The sequence below is a fragment of the Phacochoerus africanus genome, chromosome 3, assembly GCF_016906955.1.
Source record: "Phacochoerus africanus isolate WHEZ1 chromosome 3, ROS_Pafr_v1, whole genome shotgun sequence".
Classification (NCBI taxonomy): Eukaryota; Metazoa; Chordata; class Mammalia; order Artiodactyla; family Suidae; genus Phacochoerus; species Phacochoerus africanus.
The window spans coordinates 122202841-122229646 of record NC_062546.1 but is presented as its reverse complement, the minus strand read 5'-3'; the positions used below and the strand labels follow the sequence as shown (position 1 = coordinate 122229646).

Sequence of the window (26806 nt, the reverse complement as noted above, 5' to 3'; positions counted from 1 at the left end):
GTAGCCTGGAGACAACAGGTCCTGCTTCTCCAGCATCACAGGGTACAAGTGGGTCATGGGATGGGACAGAACTAAGGACAGTGAGACAGTGCGTCATCCTGGGCTGCATCTCTGGACAGAGTGGATCTCCACACACCCGCCTCACCATCAGCTCAGGCTGCAACCACGCTGGGTGACCCTCAGAGGTGGTGCTGGCACTGCACCCAGCTCCCCCTCAGTCAGCTTGCCTACTCTCTGGGAACATGGGCTGGTTTCAGCAAATTGCAACACGTAAAGCCACTCTTACTACCTTCACAAGGACTAACATTTCCCCTTGCAGGGACATATTTCTCATTCCATCCAGTTCCTGGTCCTGTTGCAGCAAAGCTTCCACATCCATGGGGGGTGAGCGGGCTCTTGATTTCCTGTCAGTGCTTCCAGAGTGAAGGCAGGCTGGAACTCAGCTCCTCACCCAAGTGGGGAGAAAAAGCTTAGCACTTCACTGCTACCATTTAGGTGTCAAGCTTTGATTAAAACAAACCCCAAGAAACGAATTGAGTGGGACTGAGTAGTCTTCTTTGGGCTCCCTGAAAATCAACCACTAGGAGAATGTTTTATTAGATTAGTTTGTTATTGTTTTTCATTCTTGTTATGAACAAATGTTAGGTAGAGAAGTATAACAGGCAGTAGCTGAATGCGAAGTCAATCACTCTTTCCTGGATGTATAACACTGGGAAAGTTGCTCAAATTCTCTGAACCTCAGTTTTCCCCAAGTGAGAGTTAAATAAAATTATGTGCTATAGCTCATATATGAGTCTTAGCACAGGGTACAGAGCCCAAAACTTACTCACTAGCATGCAACTAGAGTTACTCTTTTGCAATACCATGGCCTACTCTTCATAATCATTATTTATTTATTTACTTACTTACTTTTAGGGCCACACCCATGGCATATGAAAGTTCCCAGCTAGGGGTCAAATGGGAGCTGCAGCTGTCAGTCTACACCAGTCACAACAACGCAGGATCTGAGCCACATCTGTGACCTACACCACAGCTCACAGAAATACCAGATCCTTAACCCGATAGAGGCTAGGAATTGAACCCACGTCCTCATGGATAGTAGCCAGGTTTCTTACTGCTGAGCCACAATAGAAACTCTCTTCACAATTGTTTTAGCTCACATTTTGCACATTACCGTTGGACACTCTTAGGGGGGTCGTAATAGGTTGTTGGTACAATCTAACCATTGAGCATAACTGGCAAAGATGAGAAACTGCTGTGAACCAAAAGTGGTCTGCACAGGGCCCAGCTCAGTACCTGTGGAAGCTGTGCAGCCTTCGGGCCAGCAGGCGCTCCAGTGACAGCACCTTTTCCAGGAGCAGGCCTCGAACCGCTGTCTCCTCGCGGCTGGCTGGGCTGATGCGCTGTGCAGTCAAGCGCCAGACGTGGATCTCGTGCTTCAGTTCTGCAGGAAAGGAAAGCCGAGGGTACAGTCTCCTCCCACCTCAGACGTCAGCAGACACCCACTACCCTCTCTGCCTTCCAAGTATCAGAAACACACCCAGTGATACACAGATATCCAAGGGCCAAAGCAAAGCAGTGGATGATCAGCACTCATAGAGACATAGCTGACTTTTCAAAATTACATAGATGTGTAGCCACATAATTTGGGTGAAGAAGAAATTCTTCAATAGGCATATCAAAGCTAGCACCCAACATTTTTCCCTCCCAAGAAATTACTTTCTGTAGACAGTAGTTCAGATCTCACTTTTGACCAAAAGCCAGACATCGCTTCATCTCTGAACAGATCTAGTGAGCATCGAGGATTCAAGTGTAGTAGGTGCTGCCTGGTCTCCCCAGTAGGGCATTTGGTAAAAGCAGGAAATGGGGAGAGAACTCTCCCTCCTGACCAGGTCCCTGAGCCAAGCTTGTGACTATGAAAGACACAGAGATAAATGTAGACAACTTCATGAACTTCTGAAATTAACAGAATAAGGTGAATTTTCACCTGTCAATAAATTCCAACCCCTTTTGATATAGAAAAGTAGAGAGCAATGAATTGTCATTTTATTGGCTCCTAAAGTACTAGAATATCTTATGAAAAATTATATTTAACCTCCATTTTACTGTTAAAGATACTATATAAATTTCTCAAAATATCTACCAAAAGATATAAGGAAGCACAGTATTTTCAAGTATCACCTCTTAAATGCAACACACCATACTACACAGCATAACAATTGAAGATGAAATGAAAAGACAACATGCTTTCAACTAAAATTAGAGCATCTGACACTAGCTCAAAGCAGAGTTGAGGCGGGGCAAGTGACCTGTGACCAGAGCTCCTGCAGGTTCAAAGACAAGGAAAGCACCACTGGCATTGTGGTTTTCTCTGAAGGGTCAGCCTTTCAAAGATGAAAACTCATTAGAACTAAGACAAGTAATGTGTTTCCATTTAGTACAGTACTTACTGATTCTCTGTGGCTTGCTACAATAGAAGAAACCTGGGTATAATTCAAAAGCCTCTTCAGAGAAATAGATCTTTAATTTCCTTTTGAATGTCTCCTACTTCTTTAAACAACCTATGAGGTTATAATGATACAAAAAGAAGGAGCAGGGGACAGAGGATAAAAACATATCCACAGAAAATAAAATCATGGACTTGGAGAATAGAGTTGTGGTTGCCTTGGGGGAGGGGGAGGGAGTAGGAGGGAATGGGAGCTTGGGGTTAATGGATGCAAACTATTGCTTTTGGAATGGATTAACAATGAGATCTTGCTGTGTAGCTCTGAGAACTTATGTCTAGATACTTACAACGGAGCACGACAATGGGAGAAAAAATTATATATACATGTATGTGTAACTGGGTCCCCATGCTGTACAGTGGGAAAAAAAAAAAGTGTGTTGGGGGAAATAACAATAAAAAAAGAAAACAAAAAACACATGAACTAGCCTTCTGGAACATTGAGCATAAAAATGCTGCCCTGGGGGGGAAATGGGAGGTTGAGACAGTGCAGCAGCTTCAGGGAAGGTGTGAATAGGTCCGGCAATTCGTCCAGTGCTCTAAATGCCATTACACAGTGGATACTATTCAAAGACCACCCCAAATATCCAAGACTTTCCAGCCATTCTTCCAAGGCATACTGGAGACTGCCACTTTCCTAGGCAGTTGACCAACTTTGAAGAGTGAAGCTCACCTCAGCCCAGCCTGTGGGATCCTCCCCATAATGGTGTTTGGAGAAGCAAAAACCATGAATCTGGTCTTTCAGGTCCCCAGGGCTCCCTTGTGCAGGGGTCCTCTGAAGTGGCAGCCTCAGCCCCCCATGCTCACTCAGAGCCTAGCTGCCTTCTAACCCACCAAAGCAAATAGGACAGGCTACTCTCCCCAGATCAACACATGAATGAGTGCTCAGGTAGTTCATTTTTGTTTTCCTAATTGTGGAATGAAATATATCATCAACCAGGAGAAAATCTAGTTGAGAGGGATTTTGCTCAGGAGAGGGAGCTCACTGCCTGCATCCAGAACTCAGTTTACCCAAATGCTCACTCCCCAGTTCTCAGGCTTCCTGGCACTTCTCTGCCATTTCCCCACTGTCTCTGCTGAGCTCTAGGACTATGGTCCCAACGAGCTACTTGATATTGCCCTCTGAACCTTGTGCTACAAGGTCCACAGATAAACATGCCATCTTCCCTATAAAACTCTCTTTTCCCTCACTTTCTTAGTTTTTTTTTTTAATTGAAATATAGTTGATTTACAATGTTGTGTCAATTTCTGCTATACAACATAGTGACCCAATCATACAAGTAAATACATTCTTTTTTTTTTTTTTTGGCTTTTTAGGGCCACACCTGCGGCATATGGAAATTTCCAGGCTCGGGGCTGAATCAGAGCTGCAGCTGCCAGCCTACACCACAGCTACAGCAACGTCAGATCTGAGCCATGTCTGTGACCTACACCACAGCTCACTGCAATGCCAGATCCTTAACCCACTGAGTGAGGCCAGGGATCAACCTGGACAGCAGTCATTCATTTCTGTTGAGCCACGACAGGAACGCCTACATTCTTTTTCTCATGCTATCTTCCATCTTGTTCTAGCCCAAGAGACTGGATATAGTTTCCTTTCTTAGTTTTTATATAGTATCATTATTCCTCCAGGTACATGAACCTGAAATGTCATTTTGTTCTTATCAGTGCCATTCCCTACATTCCTGCACTGAACATGTAATTGGTGTCAGGTGCCATGCTAGATGTTAAAGGAGAAGAATAAATTGACAAGTTATAGTTCAGGCCTCCAGCAAGCTGGATGGAGAAATGAGATACATCACAAATAAACATGAGATAAGGCTGTACTCATATCCGAGAGCAGCTCAGGATATGCTGGTGTAGGTCTTACAGGGCCCACTTGTTCCTACCCCAGGTCAGCAGCTTATCCAGGCTTCATCTCCTAGCATCTGCCATTTCTGATTGCTCCTTAGTGACCTCTGACTAAAGTTACTTCCTATTAACCCATCACTGGTTCATCATAAAACACTGCTTGCCCTATTTATCTATCTATCCTCTATAGAAACTACCTGTCTATATATTTCTCTGTTATCTAGAGACAAATAGTTAGATAGCTACATAGAAAGAAGAAATCTATATTCCTATTTACCTGTCTTCTAAGAAGATAGACTTCTCTAGGCTGATAAATCAAAGAAGACAGATAGTTTCCTTCTTTCAAATACCCAGTGGTTCCCTATGACCTGCAGGAGAAAAGCAAAGATCTCTGGGAAAGACTCAAGATCCTCAAATGTTGAGTGCCACTGTGAGCTCTGATCCCACTGTGTAAATTTTAGCTTTGCCTTTGCCCCTCTGGCCCCAACCAGGACATATCAGCAGATGCCTCTTCATCTCTCTGATGACCACCAGCCTCCATTATCCTGAGCTTCTCAATCAACCTCTATGGCATTACTTGGAATTGCCATGTACATGTTACAAAAAGGCAAAGACATTACCCTGTGGGAAATGTTCTCTCACAGGAGGTGGTGGAGGCCAGGGAGACTAGAGGAGGATCACCTAGCTCCAGTTCAGGAGTTGAAAAATGGAATCATACTATTGTAAAATGCTTATACTTTATGTTAAGTGGTAAAATATCACTTGAACTTAAAGATATAATGATCACTAAAAATCACAATTAGAAAATAGCAACATGATGATACACTTAATTTAAGCCATATCTTTAATCATGTTAAATATCAATGAGCTAAAAACATCAATCAAAAGACAGAGATCATCATATTAGATAAAAAAGCAAGACCCAATTGTAAGGACCTGCAAGAAATGCACTTTAAAGACACATTTAAAAGTGCACTTTTAAAATTAAAAGGATAAGTAAAAGGATAAAAATATACCACACTCACAGTAGTCAAGAGAAAGCCAGAATTGCTACATTAAGACCAAGTTAGATTTCGGAGCAAGAATGTTACTACGCGTAGGCAAAGTCACTTCATAATAATAAAGGTGTTAATTCTTCAAGAGAACATAACAACCCTAAATGTTTATGTATACCAGTAACAAAATTTTGAAACATGTAAACAAAAATCAAAAAATTGCAGAGAAGTAGATAAATCATCATAATCAGAGATTTTTATATCCACCTCTCAATAATTGAGAACACATGGGCGAAAATCAGCAAGAATACAGATGATCTGACTAACGTATCAGCCAAATTGATCTAATCGGCCATGTTGTTGAAACCCGGCTTCTGTCCACTGAATAGAAACACAGGGATAGAGTTTTGGGTGAAGGAGAAAAACACAGCTTTTATAGCTTTGCCAGGTAAAGGAAGCCACTGCAGGCTAATGCCTCAAGGACTGTGCTCCCCTGGAGAAGAATTTCTGGGAGTTTTATAATTTAAAAGGAAAAAAAAAAAAAAACAAGCCAGGGTTTCAGATAAGAATCAGGGTTGGGGAAGCATGCATTCATCTTTCTTTTGGACAATCTTAGTCATCAAAGCTGGTGTCAGGAATCTCAGCATGATCCTGATGGTAATCTTCTGGGTTATGGTATCATCACTTTTCCTAGAATAAGAGTACTTGTGTGAAAAGGGGATACTGACCAGAGATTAGAACAACCTAAGAAATTTCCTGAAAAATATCAGCTGCTTAGCATAATCTTTAAGTCACAGGCCATTGTGCTTGGGTACATAATCTTTAGCTCACAGGTGATTGTGTTTAGGGTATGATCAAGCAAGGGTGAAACACAGAAGGGCTCCTGTTCAATTTTAAACTCTGAATCCCCTCCCTTCTATGGGGCACATTATTTGAATTATTAGCCTGCTGTGGCCTCCTTTGCCTAGTGAAGCAATAAAAGCTAATTTTTTTCCTCCTTCACCCAAAACTCTCTTTCTGCTTTTATATTCGGCACTGGTGGACAGTGGCCAGATTTTGGCAACAGCCATAGTGACGTAACTCCAACCAACAACAGCTGAATACATATTCTTTTCTATTGCAAATAGAATATTTACAAGAATGGGCCACATTCTATCCAGAAAACAGGTTTCAATAAATTTGGAAGGATTCAAGTTTTACAAAGTATATTCTCCGACTACTGTGAAATTAGGTAACTGCAAAATCCCCAAATATTTGGTGTAAGTAAATACATCTAAGATATCCAAGAATCAAAGGACAAATCAATATGGGAATTAGAAAGTAATTTGAGCTGAAGGAAAATATAACAAAACATACAAAAATTGGTGAGAGGATACTATGTAGAAGGAAATTTAGAGCACTAAATACCTATATTAGGAGTTCCCATCGTGTCACAGCAGAAATGAATCTGACTAGGAACCATGAGGTTGCAGGTTAGATCCCTGGCCTTGCTCAGGGGGTTAAGGATAAGGCATTGCCATGAGCTGTGGTGTATGTCGCAGGTGTGGCTCGGATCTGGCATTGCCGTGGCTCTGGTGTAGGCCAGCAGCAACAGCTCCAATTAGATCCCTAGCCTGGGAACCTCCATATGTTGTGGGTGCAGCCCTAAAAAGACAAAAACAAAAACAAAAACAAAAACAAAAAAAAACAAAAAACAAAAACAGAAAAACCTATAATAGAAGATATATATATCTTATATATATATATGTAAAATCAAAAACCTCAATTCCCATGCTAAGAAACTAGTAAAAGAAGAATAAACCCAAAATAAACTAAAGAAAATAAATAACAAATATCAGAGTATAAATCATCAAAAGAGAAAAAAATGTGGAGAAAATCTATATAATCAAATGCTAGTTGAGATCCATAACATCAATAAACCCTTAGCCAGGCCAATTAGATTTAAAAAAGTGAAGAACTGATCTAATATCAGGAACAAGAGAGGTTACATTACCAAAAATTTCACAGCCATTATGTAACCCTCCCAGATTTTAGACAGTACTGCAAAGCCACAGTAATCAAAACAGCATGATATTAGCACAAAAACAGACACATAGATCAATGGAACAGAATAAAGAGCCCACATACCTATGGTCAATTAATCTAGGACAAAAGAAGAAAGATACACAATGGAAAAAAAGACAATTTCTTCAGCAAATGGTGTTGAAAAAGCTGGAGAGCTGCATGTAAATCAATGAAACTAGAATACTCCCTCACATCATATACAAAAATAAACTCCAAAAAGACTTGTGGCTGCCTGATGGGAGGGGGAGGGAGTGGGAGGGATCGGGAGCTTGGGCTTATCAGACACAACTTAGAATAGATTTACAAGGAGATCCTGCTGAATAGCATTGAGAACTGTCTAGATACTCATGTTGCAACAGAACAAAGGGTGGGGAAAAAAATGTAATTGTAATGTATACATGTAAGGATAACTTGATCCCCTTGATGTACAGTGGGAAAATAAAATAAATAAATAAATAAACTCCACATGGTTTAAAGACCTAAATATAAGACATGACACCATAAACTCCTAAAAGAGAACATAGGCTAAACACGATCAGATATAAATCACTGGAATATTTTCTTAGATCACTTTCCCAAGGCAAAAGAAATAAAAACAAAGATAAACAAATGAGACCCAACCAAACTGAAAAGCTTTTGCACAGCAAACTATCAGAAAAATGAAAATATAACCTACAGAATGGTAGAAAATATTTGAAAACTATGCAACTGATGAGGGATATTAATCCAAAATATAGAAAGAGTTCAAACAACTCAACGTCCAAAAAAACAAACAATTCAATTAAACAATGGGTGGAAGATCTAAATAGACATTTCTGCAAAGAAGACATCCATATGGCCAATAGGCCCATGAAGAACTATCAACATTTCTAGTTATTAGGGAAACATAAAACCACAAAGAGTTTATCACCTCATACTGCTCAGAAGAGCAGTCCTCAAAAATTCTACAAATAGGAGTTCCCGTTCTGGCGCAATGGGATCAGCAGTGTCTTGGGAGCACTGGGATGCAGGTTTGATCCCTAGCCTGGAACAGTGGGTTAAAGATCTGGCATTGCTGCAGCTGTAGCTTAGGTGACAACTGCAGCTTGGATCTGATCCCTGGCCTGGGAACTCTATATACCATGGGGTGGCCAAAAAAGAAAAAAAGAATCTACAAATAATAAATTCTGGAGAGGGTATAGAGAAAAAGGGAATCCTCCTACACTGTTGGTGGGAATGTAAATTGGTGCAGCCTCCTGGAGAACAGTATGGAGGTTTCTTGAAAAATTAAAAATAGAGTTACCATATATGATCTAGCAATCACACTTCCCAGCATCTATCTGGAAAAAGCCATAATTCAAAAAGATAAATGCTCCTCAATGTTCATTGCAGCACTATTTACGATAGCCAAAACATGGAAGCAACCTAAATATCCATCAACAGAAGAATGGGTAAAGAAGATATGGTACATATATACAGTGGAATATTACTCAACCATAAAAAGCATGAAATAACACCATTTGCAGCAACATAGAAATTATCAGACTAAGTGAAATCAGTCAGACAGATAGAGAAAGACAATTATTATATGATATCATTTAAATGTGAAATGTGGAATTCCCATCGTGGCTCCATGGTTAACGAACCTGACTAGCATCCATGAGGATGTGGGTTCGATTCCTGGCCTCACTCAGTGGGTTAAGGATCTGAAGTTGCCATGAGCTGTGGTATAAGTCACAGACATGGCTCAGACCCCACACTGCTGTGGCTGCAGTGTAATCTGGCAGCTATAGCTCCAATTGGACCCCTAGCCTGGGAACCTCCATATGCCATGGGTGCTGCCCTAAAAAGACAAAAATAAAATAAAATAAAATAAAATATATGTGAAATGTAAAAAAATATATATATGAATACAAAACAGAAATAGACTCAAAGACACAGAAAACAAATTTATGACTACCAAAGATGAAAAGGAAGAGGGACAGATAAATTAGGGGTATGGGATTAATAGACATAAACTAGTATGAATAAAATAGATAAGCAACAGGATTTACTATATAACACAGAGAACTATATTCAATGTCTTACACTAATCTATAGTGAAAAATAACTTTAAATATATATACATATAGAAAAAATTATAGCTCTTTGCTGTACACACAATACTACAAATCAACTTATACTTCTATTTTAAAATTCTATAGCCATTAAAAGGATAATGAAAAATGATTATGAACAACTTTAGAATATTTCTTATAACAAATGAAATATGACAGACAAATTCCTTTAAAGATGTGAACCACCAGTGATTACTCAAGGATCGATAACCTCAGAGTTCCCATTGTGGCTGAGCAGGTTAAGAATCTAACTAGTATGAATGAGCACATGGGTTCGATCCCTGGCCTCGCTCAGTAGGTTAAGGATCTGGCATTGCTGCAAGCTGTGGCCTAGGTAGGAGATGCAGTTCAGATTCTGCACTGCAGTGGCTGAGGTGTAGGCCGGCAGCTGCAGCTGCGATTCAGCCCCTAGCCTGGGAACTTCCATATTCCATGGGTGTGGCTCTTAAAAAAAAAAAGTATAGATAACCTCAATAGCTAGGTTCTATATTACCTATATCTATTAAGGAATTTGAATTTAGGGAGGGAGGAAGGAAGGGAGCCCAAGCCTTTAAACACCCTGGCAAATATTTAAAGGAAAAAGCAGTAGTAATTTTACACCATCTCTCCTAAAAAATTGAAGAGGAGGATACACTCCTATTTTCATCCTTTAAGGGTAGCAAAAAGTAGACTTTATGAGAGAGGAAACTACATACCAATATCCCTAATGTATACAGACATTAAAATTCTATACAAAATACTATGAAAAAACACCATGAGTTGATATTTGGTGACCAAAAGGGAAGACTCTGGTGATTATTTATGCTTTTCAACAAATAAGTCAAATTCACTTCCATTCTGATTGCTTGGCAGGCTGACTTATCTCGGCCCCTGAAACTGGTGGGGCCTGGTGGGATGAGCTGTGTCACTCAGTGGTAGAGGGAGGCATGTGATTCTCTCTGCATGATGACCAGCAGCTCAGGGCTCTGAGAGCTACTGATGGGCAAGGTCCTGCCAGCCCATAGTAGGCATGAGACCGAAGTGAGCAAGTGTCATGAGGTTTCAGGGTTACTTTTTGACTATAGCATAACAAAGCCTAATCTGGCAGATGCTCAGGATACCAACAACCTGCTGAACCCCAATCTCTGGGGTAGGGCTTGAGGATCTGTAGTTACACCAAGCAACCCCCAAATAAGAGATCCCTACACCTAACAGTGGCTCCTGTCTCTGCAAAGTCTTCTATGTGCTTATTTACAGCCAGTCTTGGCACTGCCATAGGGTTTCAACATTATCCAGGCCCCAAATATTACTCTCACTTCCTCTCTGTTCCTTACTCAGGAAGCATGGAAGAGTTGATTATACAGATTTTTTTTCTTTTCTTTTTTTTTTTTTTTGTCTTTTCTAGGGCCACACCCATGGCATATGGAGATATGGCTAAGGGTCCAATAGGAGCTGTAGCAGCCAGCCTACGCCAGAGCCACAGCAATGTGGGATCTGAGCTGCATCTGTGACCTACACCACAGGTCACGGCAATGCTGGATCCTTAACCCACTGAGCAAGGCCAGGGATTGAACTCACAACCTCATGGTTCCTAGTCAGATTCGTTAACCACTGAGCCACAACAGGAACTCCCAGATTTGTTTTCTGGACTTCCAAATCTGTATATTCAAATTCATCTCAAGACTCTCCAGAAAAGCTTATTCACAGTATGGATTTCCTGAGGGTGGGCCTGGTAATGTGTATATATAACAGCTGTTCCCAAGTTATTCTGATTACCAGGGAGGTTGAGGGAGGCTGGGGAGAGGTGCAGCTGAGTCCACATAAAATTAAAGAGACAGATTAGCCAGTGTGACTGATCATAGTCTTCCTAGCTCTCCACTGGTGTAATGGTTTCCATCAGAAAACTAAACCTAAATATTGTTATCCCACTTTACATATACTAGTTGATGATAAAAACATTCTGAACACCTCTAACTGGCTGTGATGCATTGAATTGCATCCTCCAAAAATTCATAAGTTGAAGTCCCAATGCCCATTACCTCACTATGTAAACTTATATAAAAATAGACTGGTACAGCCACTATGGAGAACAGTATGGACGTTCCTTTAAAAACTAAAAACAAAACTACCATATGATCCGGCAGTTCCACTCCTGGCACATATTGGGAGAAAACCGAATTCAAAAAGATACGTGTACCCCAATGTTAACTGCAGCACTATTCATAATATCCAAGACATGGAAGCAACTTAAATGTATAAAGAAGATGTGGTCCATATATAAAATGGAATAATACCCAGCCATAAAGAACAATGAAATAATGCCATCTGCAGCAACATGGATGATCTAGAGATTATCATACTATGTGAAGTAAGTTAGAAAGACAAATATCACATGATATTACTTATAGGAGGAATCTATAAAAATGATATGAATGAACTTATTTACAAAACAAAAATAGACTCACAGATTTGAAAACAAACATGATTACCAAAGGGAAAGGTGGGGAGGAGGGATAAACCAGGAGTTTGGAATTAACATACACACTACTATATATAAAATAGATAACTAGATTTGGGAAAGCAATACATATACCACGATACAAACTTACAACTAAAACACATTTTTATATGGTGTATATTAAAAAAAATAGATAACTAGCAAGGACCTACTGTATATCACAGGGAATTCTACTAAATATTCAGTTATCTATATGGGAAAAGAATCTGAAAAAGAATAGTTGTGTATATATGTAACTGAATCATTTTGTTGTACACCTGCTGAAACTAACACAACATTTTAAGTCAACTATACTCCAAAATAAAATAAAAAATTTTTTTTTAATTTAAGAAAATAGGAGGAGGCAAGATGGCGGAAGAGTGGGGGGACATGCTCACCCTCTCCCACAAACACAACAAAAAAAAATCCACATCTACATGTTAAACAACTCCCATAGAACAGCAACTAAATGCTGGCAGAAGAACTTAAACCTCTAATAATGGCAAAATTCTCATGACATAACTGGGTAAAACAAGAGAAAAGAGGAGAGTGAGAGAAGGGGAATCAGGACCAGACTGGCACTCCCGAAAGGGAACTGTGAAGGAGAAATGGAACACACACCCTGGAAAGTCACCTAATCCACAGAAAGATCAACCAAGTTGGAGGGATCTCCAGACACCGAGAAGAGTACAGCAGTAGGTCTGAGATCTGAAAAGCAGAGTGAGAGCTGAACAGATCACCTGAACTAACAGTCACCAAAAACAGACACTCAGGTGGGGGCTGGGCACCAAGACCTCTGCTCCAGAGGTTAGTCCTGGGGAGCAGGCTGGGGGTTGGAGGTGTGGAGACAGCCTGAGGGATTAGGAAGCGGTGCCTCATGGATGGAGGGAGCAATACGCTAAGGGCAGGGAGTAGAATACCACAACAGAGGGAAGCTGGGAGAAGAGCTGGACCCGAGGAAAGACAAGGCATTAGTGTTGGGGAGGGAAGAGGAGGAGGGGTGGGCTGCCACAGAATACTCCTTGGGCTCCAGCAAGCATGCTTGCCTATCAGCTAGCAGAGAGCAGTGCTTCCCAGTGCATCCCTCTCCCCCTACCCCAAGCACACCTGACCTGAGGCCATTTGGCATCCCAGAGGGCTGGCCTCACCACTCTCGGAAAGCCAACCACCTCCAGGGCTCTCCCTGCCCTGGCCTGCTTACCCTCTGGGGGGGCTACACTCCCGAAGAGCACCCCCAGGAAGACCTCCACAGCCCAGAAACACCAGGGGAAGCTCTGCCTGGGCACAGGAAGTCTGCCTCCATCACAGGGTGGTCCTGCCAGTTCCAGCTGCCCAGGGGAAGCGCTTCTTGGTCTCCCAGTGGCCTGGCTAGCTGCTCCCGCCCTTGGGAGGCACTGCACTCCCACGGAGCAGCTGCCCAGCACTGCCTACCCCCTGGAAGAGCTCCATGGCCCAGAAGCGCCAGGGCAAGCCCTGCCTGGCCACGAGAAGTCCGCTTCCATCGCGGTGAAGTCCTGCCAGTTCTGCCTGCCCTTGGGAAGTGCTCCTTTGCTTCAGAGTGACCCTGGTAGCCCTGCCCACCCTCAGGAAATACCCTGCTGCCTTAAAGAAGACCAGCCAACACCACCAGCCCTCGGGAAACATTCCCCAGAAGTGCCAGGGCAAACCCTGCCCAGACACAAGGAGTATACATACACCACGAAAAAGAAAATAACAAGCAAGATGAAGAAGCTCAGAAACCACCCCCAGTCAAACCAACAGGAGAACTCACCTAAAACAGTCAACAATGAAACAGATCTCGGCAGTCTGACAGACCTGGAGTTCAAAAGAGAAATACTGAAAATACTGAAGGAATTAAGAGAAGATATGAACAGTAATGCAGACACCCTCAGAAAGGAACTAGAAAATATAAGGAGGAGCCAAGAAAAACTAGAACATTCATTTGCAGAGATACAAACTGAACTAAGGGCAGTAAAAACCAGAATGAATAATGCAGAAGAATGAATCAGTGATATGGAAGATAGAATAATGGAAATCACCCAATCGGGTCAGCAGACAGAAAACCAAATGTAAAAACAGGAAAGCAATATAAGAGACCTATGGGATAACATAAAGTGGGCCAATCTATGCATAATAGAAAAAGATAAGGGGATGGAAAATATATTTGAAGAAATTATCACTGGAAACTTCCCAAATCTAAAGGATACTGATTTCAAGATACAGGAAGCACAGAGGGCCCCAAACAAGTTGAACCCAAATAGACCCACACCAAGACACATTATAATAAAAATGGCAAAAGTTAATGATAAAGAGAGGATCCTAAAGGCAGCAAGAGAAGAGCAAAATGTCACTTATAAGGGAACCCCCATAAGGCTATCAGATGATTTCTGTACAGAAACTCTTCAGGCCAGGAGGGAATGGCAAGAGATATTAAAAGTGCTGAAAGGAAAAGCTTTGCAACCTAGAATACTCTATTCAGCAGGAATATCATTTAAAATAGAAGGGGAAATAGAATTTTTTTCCAACAAACCAAAGCTAAAAGAATACAGCAATACAAAACCCATTCTAAAAGAAATACTGAAACCACTTCTCTAAATCAAGAGAAAAAAAAAAGAGAGAGAGAGGAAGAACAAGGATGGAGGAAACCACAATCAGACAGCAGTCACTCAAATAAGCCAGCATACAAATCTAATCATGAACATGTTTAAAACAAAATAAAATTAAAAAGAACAAAAAAGAGTCATCAAAATCATAAAATGTGGGCAAGGGAAGCAAGGAAATAAATAGATTTTTTTAAATTTTAGTATGGTAAAGAAGTCTTTGAACCTACAGGATCATCAGGCTAAAACACACAATTATAGGAAGGAGTTAATATACACAAAAAACAGGGGAAACACAAGTCAAAACCAAACATTACATTAACAAAAAACGAAATGAAAAACACTCAAGCAGAAAATAACTGGAGACCATCCAACCAAAAAAAAAAAAAAAAGGAAGAATGGAGAATAATAGAATGAACTGGCAAGCGAGGTTTAAAATGGCTGGCAATAAATAATCATCTATCAATTATCACCTTAAATGTCAATGAACTGAATGCTACAATCAAAAGACACAGAGTGGCTGATTAGATAAAAATGCAAAAACTTTCAATATGCTGCCTACAGAAACTCACCTTAGGACAAAGAACACATATAGATTGAAAGTGAGGGGATGGGAAAAAATATTTCATGCCAATGGACATGACAGGAAAGCAGGAGTTGCAACACTCATATCAGACAAAATAGACTTTAAAACAAAAGACATAAAGAAAGACAAAGAAGGACACTACTTAATGATTAAAGGATCCATTCAAGAAGAGGATATTACTATCATCAACATATATGCCCCAAATATAGGAGCACCCAGATACATACAACAAATATTAACAGACATGAAGGGAGATATTGATGGGAATACAATCAAAGTAGGAGACTTTAATACACCACTCACATCAATGGACAGATCCTCTAGACAGAAGAGCAATAGAGCAACAGAGATCCTAAAAGAAATAATAGAAAAGTTAGACTTAATTGACATCTTCAGGACACTACACCCAAAAAAAATCAGAATACACATTCTTCTCAAGTGCACATGGAACATTCTCAAGAATCGACCACATACTGGGACACAAAGCTAACCTCAATAAATTTAGGAGCATAGAAATTATCTCAAGTATCTTCTCTGACCACAATGCCATGAAACTAGAAATCAACCACGGGAAAAGAAATGAGAAAATACCTACTACATGGAGACTAAACAACATGCTACTAAAAAACCAATGGGTCAATGAGGAAATCAAAAAGAAATTAAAAACTACCTTGAAACAAATGATAATGAAGACACAACCGCTCAAAATCTATGGGATGCTGCGAAAGCAGTGCTCAGAGGGAAATTGATAGCAATATAGGCCTTCCTCAAAAAAGAAGAAAGATCTCAAATTGACAACTTAACCCACCACCTAAATGAATTAGAAAAAGAACAAAAAAGTCCTCAAGTCAGCAGAAGGAAGGAAATGATAAAGATCAAAGAGGAAATCAATAAAACAGAGACTCAAAAAACAATAGAGAAAATTAATAAAACCAAGAACTGGTTCTTTGAAAAGGTAAACAAAATTGACAAACCCCTGGCTAGACTCACTAAGAAGAGGAGAGACAGAACCCAAATAAACAAAATTATAAATGAAAAAGAAGTCACAATGGATACTGCAGAAATACAAAACCATAAGACAATACTGTGAACAACTATATGCCAACAAATTTGACAACCTAGAAGGAATGGACAACTTTCTAGAATCTTACAGCCTGCCAAAACTCAATCAAGTAGAAACAGACCAACTGAACAGACCGATCACTAGAAATGAAATTGAAGAGGTCATAAAATCACTCCCTACAAATAAAAGTCCAGGACCAGATGGCTTCAGAGGCGAATTCTACCAAACATACAAAGAGCATCTGGTGCCCACCCTCCTTAAACTTCGTCAAAAGGTTGAGGAAGAAGGAACACTTCCAAAGACATTCTATGATGCCACCATCACCCTAATACCAAAACCAGACAAAGATACCACCAAAAAAGAAAACTATCGCCTAATATCTTTGATGAATATAAGATGCAAAAATTCTCAACAAAATTTTAGCCAACCAAATCCAACAACATATCAAAAAGATCATACATCATGACCAGGTAGGGTTCATCCCAGGTTCACAAGGATGGTTCAATATACACAAATCAATCAACGTCATACACCACATTAACAAAAGAAAAGTCAAAAATCACAGATCATCTCAATAGATGCAGAAAAAGCATCTGACAAAGTCCAACAGCCATTCATGATCAAAACTCTCACAAAAGTGGGAATAGAGGAAACATTCCTGAACATAATCAAAGCCATTTATGATTAAACCCATAGCAAAGATAATACTCAGTGGAGAAAAACTGAAAGCCTTCTCACTCAAATCTGGAACAAGACAGGGATACCCACTCTCACCACTGCTCTTCAACATAGTTTTGGAGATCCTAGCCACAGCAATTAGACAAACAAAAAATAAATAAATAAAAGGCATCCATATAGGAAGAGAAGACATAACACTGTCACTGTATGCAGATGACAGGATACTATACATAGAAAACCCTAAGCACTCAACCCAAAAACTACTTGAACTGATTAATAAATTCAGCAAAGTAGCAGGATAGAACATTAACATTCAGAAATCAGTCGCATTTCTGTATACCAACAATGAAATATTAGAAAAGGAATATAAAATACAATACCTTTTAAAATTGCACCTCAAAAAATCAAATACCTGGGAATACACCTGACCAAGGAGGTAAAGCACTTATATGCCAAGAACTATACAACATTAATCAAGGAAATTAAGGAAGACATAGTGTAAGAGAAAGATATTCCATGTTCATGGGTTGGAAAAATCAATACTGTAAAAATGGCCATACTACCCAAAGCAATCTACAGATCCAATGCAATCCCTATCAAATGACCCATGACATTTTCCACAGAACTAGAACAAACAATCCAAACATTTATATGGAACCACAAAAGACCCAGAATCGCCAAAGCAATCCTGAGAAACAAAAACCAAGCAGGGGGCATAACTCTCCCAGACTTCAAGAAATACTACAAAGCCACAGTCATCAAAACAGTGTAGTACTGGTACCAAAACAGACAGACAGACCAATGGAACAGAATAGAGAACCCAGAAATAAACCCTGACACCTATGGTCAAGTAATCTTTGACAAGGGAGGCAAGAACATCAAATGGGAAAAAGACAGTCTATTCAGCAAGCATTGCTGGGAAACCTGGACAGCTGCATGCAAAGCAATGAAACCAGAACACACCCTCACACCATGCACAAAAATAAACTCCAAATGGCTGAAAGACTTAAATATACGACAGGACACCACCAAACTCCTAGAAGAGAACATAGGCAAAACACTCTGGGACATCAATATCATGAATATTTTCTCAGGTCAGTCTCCCAAGGCAACAGCAATAAGAGCAAAAATAAACCAATGGGACCTCATCAAACTGAAAAGCTTTTTCACAGCAAAGGAAACCAAAAAGACAACAAAAAGACAACTTACAGAATGGGAGAAAATAGTTTCAAATGATGCAATCGACAAGGGCTTAATCGCTAGGATTTACAAACAACTTATACAACTCAATGGCAAAAAAGCCAACAACCCAATGGAAAAATGGGCAAAAGACCTGAATAGACTGTTCTCCAAGGAAGATATACAGATGGCCAACAAACACATGAAAAAATGCTCAACATCACTGATTATTAGAGAAATGCAAATCAAAACTACCATGAGATACCACCTCACACCAGTCAGAATGGCCGTCATTAATAAGTCCACAAATAGCAAGTGCTGGAGGGGTTGTGGAGAAAAGGGAACCCTCCTCCATTGTTGGTGGGAATGTAAGCTGGTACAACCACTCTGGAGAACAGTATGGAAGTACCTTAGAAATCTATAGTTAGAACTACCACATGATCCAGCAATCCCACTCTTGGGCATCTATCCGGACAAAACTCTACTTAAAAGAGACACATGTACCTGCATGTTCATTGCAGCCCTATTCACAATATCCAAGACTTGGAAACAACCCAAATGTCCATCAACAGATGATTGGATTCAGAAGAGGTGGTATATATACACAATGGAATACTACTCAGCCATCAAAAGGAACAAAATAATGCCATGTGCAGCAACATGGATGGAACTAGAGACTCTCACTCATACTGAGTGAAGTAAGTCAGAAAGAGAAAGACAAATACCATATGATATCACATATCTGGAACCTAATATATGGCAGAAATGAGCGTTTCCACAGAAAAGACTTGGAGAATGGACTTGTGGTTGCCCAGGGGAAGAGGGAGGGAGTGGGAGGGACTGGGAGCTTGGCGTTAATAGATGCAAACTATTGCTCTTGGAATGGATTTTACAATGAGATCCTGCTGTGTAGCACTGAGAACTATGTCTAGATACTTACATCGCAATATGACAATGGGAGGAAAAATTATGTATACACGTATGTGTAACTTGGTCTCCATGCTGTACAGTGGGAAAAAAAATTTTGAAAAAAAAGAAAATAGGGTCACTGCAGATGAAGTCAGAGATAGCTCCAAAATCCATGATGACTGGTGTCCTATTTTTTCATCTTTTTAGGGCTGTATGTGTAGCATATGGAAGTTCCCAGGCTAGGGGTTGAATCGGAGCTGCAGTTGCCAGCCTGTCCCACAGCCATAGCAATGTGGGATTCAAGCCACATCTGCAACCTATGCCACAGCTCACGGCAATGCTGGATCCTTAACCCACTTAGTGGGGCCAGGAATTGAACCCATGGATACTAGTTGGGTTTGTTACTATTGAGCCACAATGGGAACTCCTTGGTGTCCTTATAACTGACGAAATGTGGACACAAACACACACACACAGGAGGAACAACATATGAACATGAATATGGCCATCTAAGAGATAAGGAGAAAGGCCTGGAACAGATCCTTCCACACAGCCAACCATCCATGATTCTGAATGTCCAGCCTCCAGAACTGTGAGGGCTAAAGTGACCTATTGTGGTTTATTAAACCATCTTAACTTTTGTAGAAAATAACATCTGTTGTTTAAGCCACTCAGTCTGTGGTACCTTGTTACTAGCAAATTGATAAACTGATCAATGAGAACAGTGGATCCAGATATCCTCTTGCAAGAACTATCTGTTTTTTTAAAAAAGCAAACATTAATTTTTTCTTCAAAACGTAGAAGTAATGGGATCATCTGTAGTTGTCTCCTCCATTTAAAGCTGTAAAAGGATTTGGGAGTCTGTTTCTCAAGAAAGGAACATGTGCTGCTCTGTAGACCACCAGGATGAAGAATTATCAATGCTACCAAGAAAACACATTCTTCCTAAATAAAGTAAAATATGCTACCTGGCAGGAATGTTCCATGGCCCTATTCCAGAAGGACCATTCCATTTGGCCCCCAGCATCTGTGTCTGTGGCCCCCTTTCCTTCAAGCTCCACCCACTGTGCTTAACCCCTCCTCCAGTTTGGGGCCTCCTTGGTGAGGCCCATGCCCACGCCCCATGAGCAGCTGAGCACAGGAAGCTGCCAACTGGTCTTGCACCTACATCGCCTTCACTCAGAGCTGGGCCAAGAGACTGCCCGTGGACTTCCTCTTGCTTGACTGCATTTAAAGTATAATTTTTATACCCACAAGGGCATTCCAATTTCTTGTACAGTCAATAAGTATGGCCTAACATTAAAAGATGCTCAGTCATAATTATTAAAGAAATGCGAATCAAGAGGTGGATCAAGATGGCAGAGGAGTAAGACGTCATACTCACCTTCTCCCACAAACACATCAAAAAAACACATCTACATGTAAAATGACTCACACAGAGCATCTACTGAATGCTGGCAGAAGAACTTAAACCTCCAAAAAGGGCAAGAAACCCTTGACATAACTGTGTAGAACAAAAGAAAAAGAGAGAGAGAAAAGGAACCAGGACAGGACTAGCACTCCTGAGAGGGGGCTATAAAAGAGAAAAGGAACCCAAACCCTGGGAAGCCACCTAACCAACTGGGAGATCAGCCAAGATAGAGGGACCTCAAAGTTGCTGAGAAAAGCACAGCAGCTGGACTGAGGAGGGCAAAGTAGGGAGTGCTGCACAGATCAACTATACCACCGGCCTGGACATCCACAGCCAGAGACACTCAAGCGGGGGCTGGGCTTTGAGACTAAGGCTCTGGAGGTGACTTTCAGATGGTGGTTGGAGAGGATAGGATGAAAGTGTTGAATACTGTGAAGCCCAACACAATCCACTTTCGTGAACTCTATGGCAGCATTCTACAGGAGAACCCCCAAGTGGTGTATAAAATCCAGCAAGGCAGCCTGGAGATAGATAAAAGCCCAGAAGTTCAATTCACTCAGCTAGTGACATTGCCTAAAACCTTACAGCAGCAAATAAATCATATTACGGACCTTTCTGGAAAAACAGAGATGTGGAAGAAACCTTATTACAAGTTGCTCATGATCCCGACTGCGGAGACGTGGTACGGCTAGTGCTCTCAGCAATCGTGGGAGCTTCCAGCATGACACAGAACACTAAAGGAATTTTCACTGCTGGCCTGAAGAAGTCAGTGATTTATAGTTCATGAAAACTAAATAAAATGTGGAAAGGATGGCTGAGAAAAACAATCTGAGTTTGCTTATTTTTATCTGTGTTATGTGTAGATGAATAAAATGATCCTTTTTGGCAGGGAAAAAAAAAAAAGGAAATGCGAATCAAAACCACAATGAGGAGTTCCTGTTCTGGCTCAGTAGTTAACAAACCTGCCTAGTATCCATGAGGATGCAGGTTCGATCCCTGGCCTTGCTCAGTGGGTTAAGGATCCAGCATTGGTGTGAGCTGTGCTGTGGGTTGAAGATGTGGCTCAGATCCTGCATTGCTATGGCTGTGGCTGTGGCCAGCAGCTACAGCTCCGATTTGACCCCTTGCCTGGGAGCCTCCATATGCCATGAGAGCAGCCCTAAAAAGACAAAAACAAACAAACAAAAAAAAAACAAAAAAACTACAATGAGGTACCACCTCACATTAGACAGAATGGCCATGATTAAAAACTCTACAAATAAACACACCCTAACACCATGCACAAAAATAAACTCAAAATGGCTTAAAGACTTAAACATAAGACAAGATACCATCAAACTCCTAGAAAAGAACACAGGCAAAACATTCTCTGACATCAACCTTACAAATGTTTTCTTAGGTCAGACTCTCAAGGCAACAGAAATAAAAACAAAAACAAACCAGTAGGACATAATTAAACCGACAAGCATTTGCACAGCAAAGGAAACCAAAAAGAAAACAAAAAGACAACTTACAGAATGGGAGAAAACAGTTTCAAACAATGCAACTGACAAGGGCTTAATCTCTAAAACAACTTATACAACTCAACAGCAAAAAAAAAACAAAAAAAAAACACAACCACCCAAGTGAAAAATGGGCAAAAGACCTGAACAGATATTTCTTCAAAGAAGATATATAGAAGGCCAACAGGTACATGAAAAAATGCTTGACATCACTAATTATTAGAGAAATGCAAATCAAAACTACTATGAGGTACCACCTCACACCTGTCGGAATGGCCAAGATTAACAAGTCAACAAATAACAAATGCTGGAGAAGGTGTAGAGAAAAGGGTACCCTCCTACACTGTAGGTAGAAATATAAATTGGTACAAGCACTATGGAAAGCAGTATGGAGGTACCTCAGAAAATTAAATATAGAACAACCACATGACCCAGCAATTTCACTCTTGGGCATATATCCAGATAAAACTTCCCTTGAAAAAGACACATACACCCATATGTTCACTGTAGCACTATTCACAATAGCCAAGACATGGAAACAAGCTAAATGTCCATCAACAGATGAATCAATTAAGATGGAATGGAATGGAATGCTACTCAGCCATAAAAAAAAACAAAATAACGCCATGTGCAGCAACATGGATAGAACTAGATACTATCATACTAAGTGAAGTAAATCAGAAAGGGAAAGACAAATACTTATATCTGGAATGCAATGTATGTCACAAATGGACCTTTCCACAGAAAAGAAACTCATGGACTTGGAGAACAGACTTACGGTTGTCAAGGGGGAGGGAGTGGGATAGACTGGGAGTCTGGGGTTAATAGATGCAAACTATTGCCTTTGGAATAGATAAGCAATGAGATCCTGCTGTATAGCACTGGGAACTGTATCTAGTCACTTATGATGGAACATGATGGAGGATAATGTGAGAAAATGAATGTACAGATATGTATGACTGGGTCACTTTGCTGTACAGTTGAAATTGACAGAATACTGTAAGTCAACCATAATGGAAAATATAAAAGTCACTTAAATTTTTTTCAAAAAGTCTACAAATAACAAATGCTAGAAAGGGTGTGGAGAAAAGGGAATCCTCCTATGCTGCTGGTGGGAATGTAAATTGGAAAACATACGTAAAACAGTATGGAGGCTCCTTAAAAAACTAAAAATAGAAATACCATATGATCCAGCAATCCCACTCTTGGGCATATATCCAGAGAAAAGTATGATTTGAAAAGATACATGCACCCCAGTTTTCACTGCAGCACTATTTACAAAGCTCAGACATGGAAACAACCTAAATGTCCATCAACAGAGGAATGGATAAAGAAGATTTGTGTGTGTGTATGTGTGTGTGTGTGTGTGTGTGTGTCTACACAAATACACGATGGAATACTCCACAGCCATAAAAAAGAATGAAATAATGCCATTTGCAGCAACATGGATGGACCCAGAGATTATCACACTAAGTGAAGTAAATCAAACAAAGACAAATACCATGTTATCACTTACACGTGGAATCTAAAATATGACACAAATGAACATATCTACAAAATAGAAACAGATTAAAAAAAATAGAGAACAGATTTGTGGTTTTCAAGGGGAGTGGATTGGGAATTTGGGATTAACAGATTGAACTATTACATATAGAATGGATGAGAAATAAAGCGCTACTATATAACACAGGGAATTATATTCAATAACCAGTGATAAACCATACTGGAAAAGAATACAAAAAAGAATATGTAGATATATATGTATATATGTGTAACTGAATTACTTTGTTGTACAGTAGGAAGTAACACATTATAAATCAACTATACTTCAAGAAAATAAATCAATATTGTCTAGAATAGAAATTTCTGCATATCATCCCATTTCTTTGGTAGAGGTGGGCAACTACATTCTACTAGGAACAAGCATGTTTTACAGATATAACTCTTGAGAAAGCATATGTGATGTTTCTCTAACTAGAACAAAAATAGTCAAATTCTGAATACAAAAGCCACATTGGAAAGAAAGGCAGATCACTGTCTGATAAGCATGAGGGAGGGCTGGTGAAAACACATTAGATCCCCAGCTATTTGTATGTAAATGAGACTGGGTTATCTTCCCCCCCCCCTTTTTGGAGGCCTATGGAAGTTCCCAGGCTAAGGGAAGAGGAGGAGCTGCAGCTGCTGGCCTACACCACAGCCACAGCAACGCTGGAATCTTAACCCACTGAGCAAGGCCAGGATTGAACCCCCATCCTCATGGATTCTACTCAGGTTCATTACCACTGAGCCATGACGGGAATTCCCTGGGTTATCTTAATAAAGATAAAACCAGAAGTTGGAGGATGGTGGAATAACACAGGATGAGAAAGGTAGACATACAAGCCACGAGCTCTATAAGGACATCTGTGAACCACTTCATCTGAAACCACAGGGGAAGAAATGCACCTTCATCACTGTGTTCCTAGATGTGCCCTATTATCAGGGCAAAGTGCACAATGTGCCACAGAGGGCCTAGAGGAGAAGAGGCTGGCTTTCCCCTAATAATCATCTACTAAAATTTTTAAAGTGAGGAAATTGGAAAGCCTCAGATGGCCACAGGCCCTCTTCCTCCTGCCTCTGCCTCACCAATATGACCTTGATTGACACAATATTTTACCCCCTGCGCTGGATTATATGTTGCCATTTTCATCATCACATTTAGTCTCAAACTAGACATATTAGAACTCTACAGTCTATAGACGATGTTATTTGTATTTGTATGCTATTTGTGTACACACATGGCTTAACGCTGTCATGACATGCAAATTGCATACAATGGTCATTTCTTCCCACATTTCACCACATTTCGCTCTACAGAAAACTTGGAGTTCCCATTGTGGCTCAGTGGTAACAAACCCAACTAGTGTCCATGGGGATGTGGGTTCAATTCCTGGCCTCACTCAATGGGTTAAGGATCCAGCGTTGCTGTGAGCTGTGGTGTAGGTAGGTAGCAGATGTGGCTCAGATCTGCTTTGCTGTGGCTGTGGTGAAGGCTGGCTGATTTGACCCCTAGCCTGGGAACTTTCATATGCCACAGGTGCGGCCCTAAAAAGAAGAAAGAAAGAAAAGAAAAGAGAAGAGAAGAGAAGAGAAAAGAGAAAAGAAAAGAAAACAAAAGAAAAGAAAAGAAAAAAGGAAACTAAGGAGGCACAGCTCATGGATTTATAGCTCCTGAAAGCACACTGTGTGCTAGGAGGCCAATTGGGACACACTGAGTGTGCAGCATCCCAATGACTGACATTTCCCTGATGTTCTACATGTGGTTAACCTCCTGCCTTTTGGGGGCAGCATCCCCCAGAAAAAAAGAATATTATAATAGTAAATGCTGAGGCTGTTATGAGCAGGTGCTTCTACTCACCAACAATCTCACTGGGTTCCTTGTTATAAAGCTTTCTGTTCCAGTAAAGGAGTCTGAGGAGTGGAAAGGAGAACAAGAGAACAAAGCAAATCCCAGCAAACATGTGGGCGGTGAAGCCAGCGAAATCCAGGCCCTAGAAACAGAAAAGGAGACGTGAGACCACAGATGGGCCTTCCTTCTGCACAGGTGCAGGCCACAGCAGGGTCCAGGGAGGGTGAACTTGAGGGCTATGGACACAGTGCAAAGCCCACAGAACAGAACTCCTCACCATGATTTTGAAAATATTCTTGATTTGTTTCTTTTGCATTGAAAAACCAATGCTTACCTGAATGACAAGCAACCTTAAGAGGAAACAAAAACAGGTCATCACATCACAAAAACAGGTCAATTGCAAACTTAGTTGGGTCTACCTTCGCTACTGGACTGACACGTCCCCCAGGATCCAGTGAAACAGGACTGAGAGGGACAAAAACATAAAACTCTGAGACATTATTGGCCCATCTGAAAGTAAAATGGGTTTTTTAACTATGTCAGTTAAGTTACTACCTTCAATTTGAAAGAGCACAGCCATGCCTGGAAAACAGAGTGTTCCACAGGACTGAGCCCCCTGCCTCAGGGTGTCCTACCCGGCCTCAAAAGCTCCAACAGGAGCCCTCTCCCTCCCGACACTTCCTTAGCCCATCTGTGGGCTATCTACCATGGTCAGCAGCTCAGAACACCTTTATGGTTGGGTGAAATCCCTGTGTTTATGGTTGGGTGAAATCCCTGTGGGGTTAACTTGTCAGGACATCACTGGTCAGTTTTGTCCTTTCATTTACTCTGTGCTTATACCTTCAGTAAATCCATGCCAGTGCCCCCTGAGCTCCTAGCAGGGCAGATGAGGCTGCTGTCCCCACGAAGTGGACCGTGAGAACCAGCTTCTCAATGGTGAGAACTCCAGGTCTTTTCTGTAGTGTTCATGGACCATTGATGCCACAAATGGGGTCAGAGGCACAATGACAAAGCCATAGGAATGAGGATCATGGGGGTCAGGTGGGTTGGTCACACAGAACATGGGCAGGATGGCCCATGGTGGGGGTCAGGGTGGGGTTCACATGGGGCTAGGGAGAGTAGCTCCCAGGGACATCAGTGATGACCTTGAGAGACCGTGTCCAAAGCAGAGGTCAGAAAAACCACCTTTAAAGGTCAGAGTCAGAAGAAATGATTCCAGTTATATTAATAGTTGTTGATTAAAGTTTACTCACTTCCCTCCTCACTTTCAGGAAAGATCTGAAATCATTTAAACATTGCTAAAGATACAACTCAACTTAGAAGCCATTTTCAGTATGCTGTGCCAAAATTTAGGCTTGCCAGTGTACCATGTGCTGAAGTTCTTAATCTCTTGCAGTTTTTTGCACATCCAGTGGTTGCCCTTGAAAACAGCATCAGAACAACAAATGGAGTTACGTGAAGTTAATTGTTTGAAGACAGCCATGAGACTTACCAAGAGGTGGGAC

At 40.8% G+C, this 26806-nt stretch overlaps 1 protein-coding gene across 11 annotated transcripts in view; it reads right to left on the bottom strand.

Annotated features, from left to right (window-relative positions):
* Nucleotides 1-26806, bottom strand: part of OCA2 (OCA2 melanosomal transmembrane protein) — a 193714-nt gene that overhangs the window by 80779 nt on the left and 86129 nt on the right. For all 11 annotated transcript variants that reach the window (XM_047772579.1, XM_047772573.1, XM_047772577.1 and 8 more), the window contains 2 exons: nt 25311-25443; nt 1297-1444 (listed from right to left, as the gene is read on the bottom strand). In XM_047772579.1, the coding sequence (XP_047628535.1) occupies nt 1297-1444; nt 25311-25443 (281 nt within the window). The remainder of the gene's footprint in view (nt 1-1296; nt 1445-25310; nt 25444-26806) is intronic.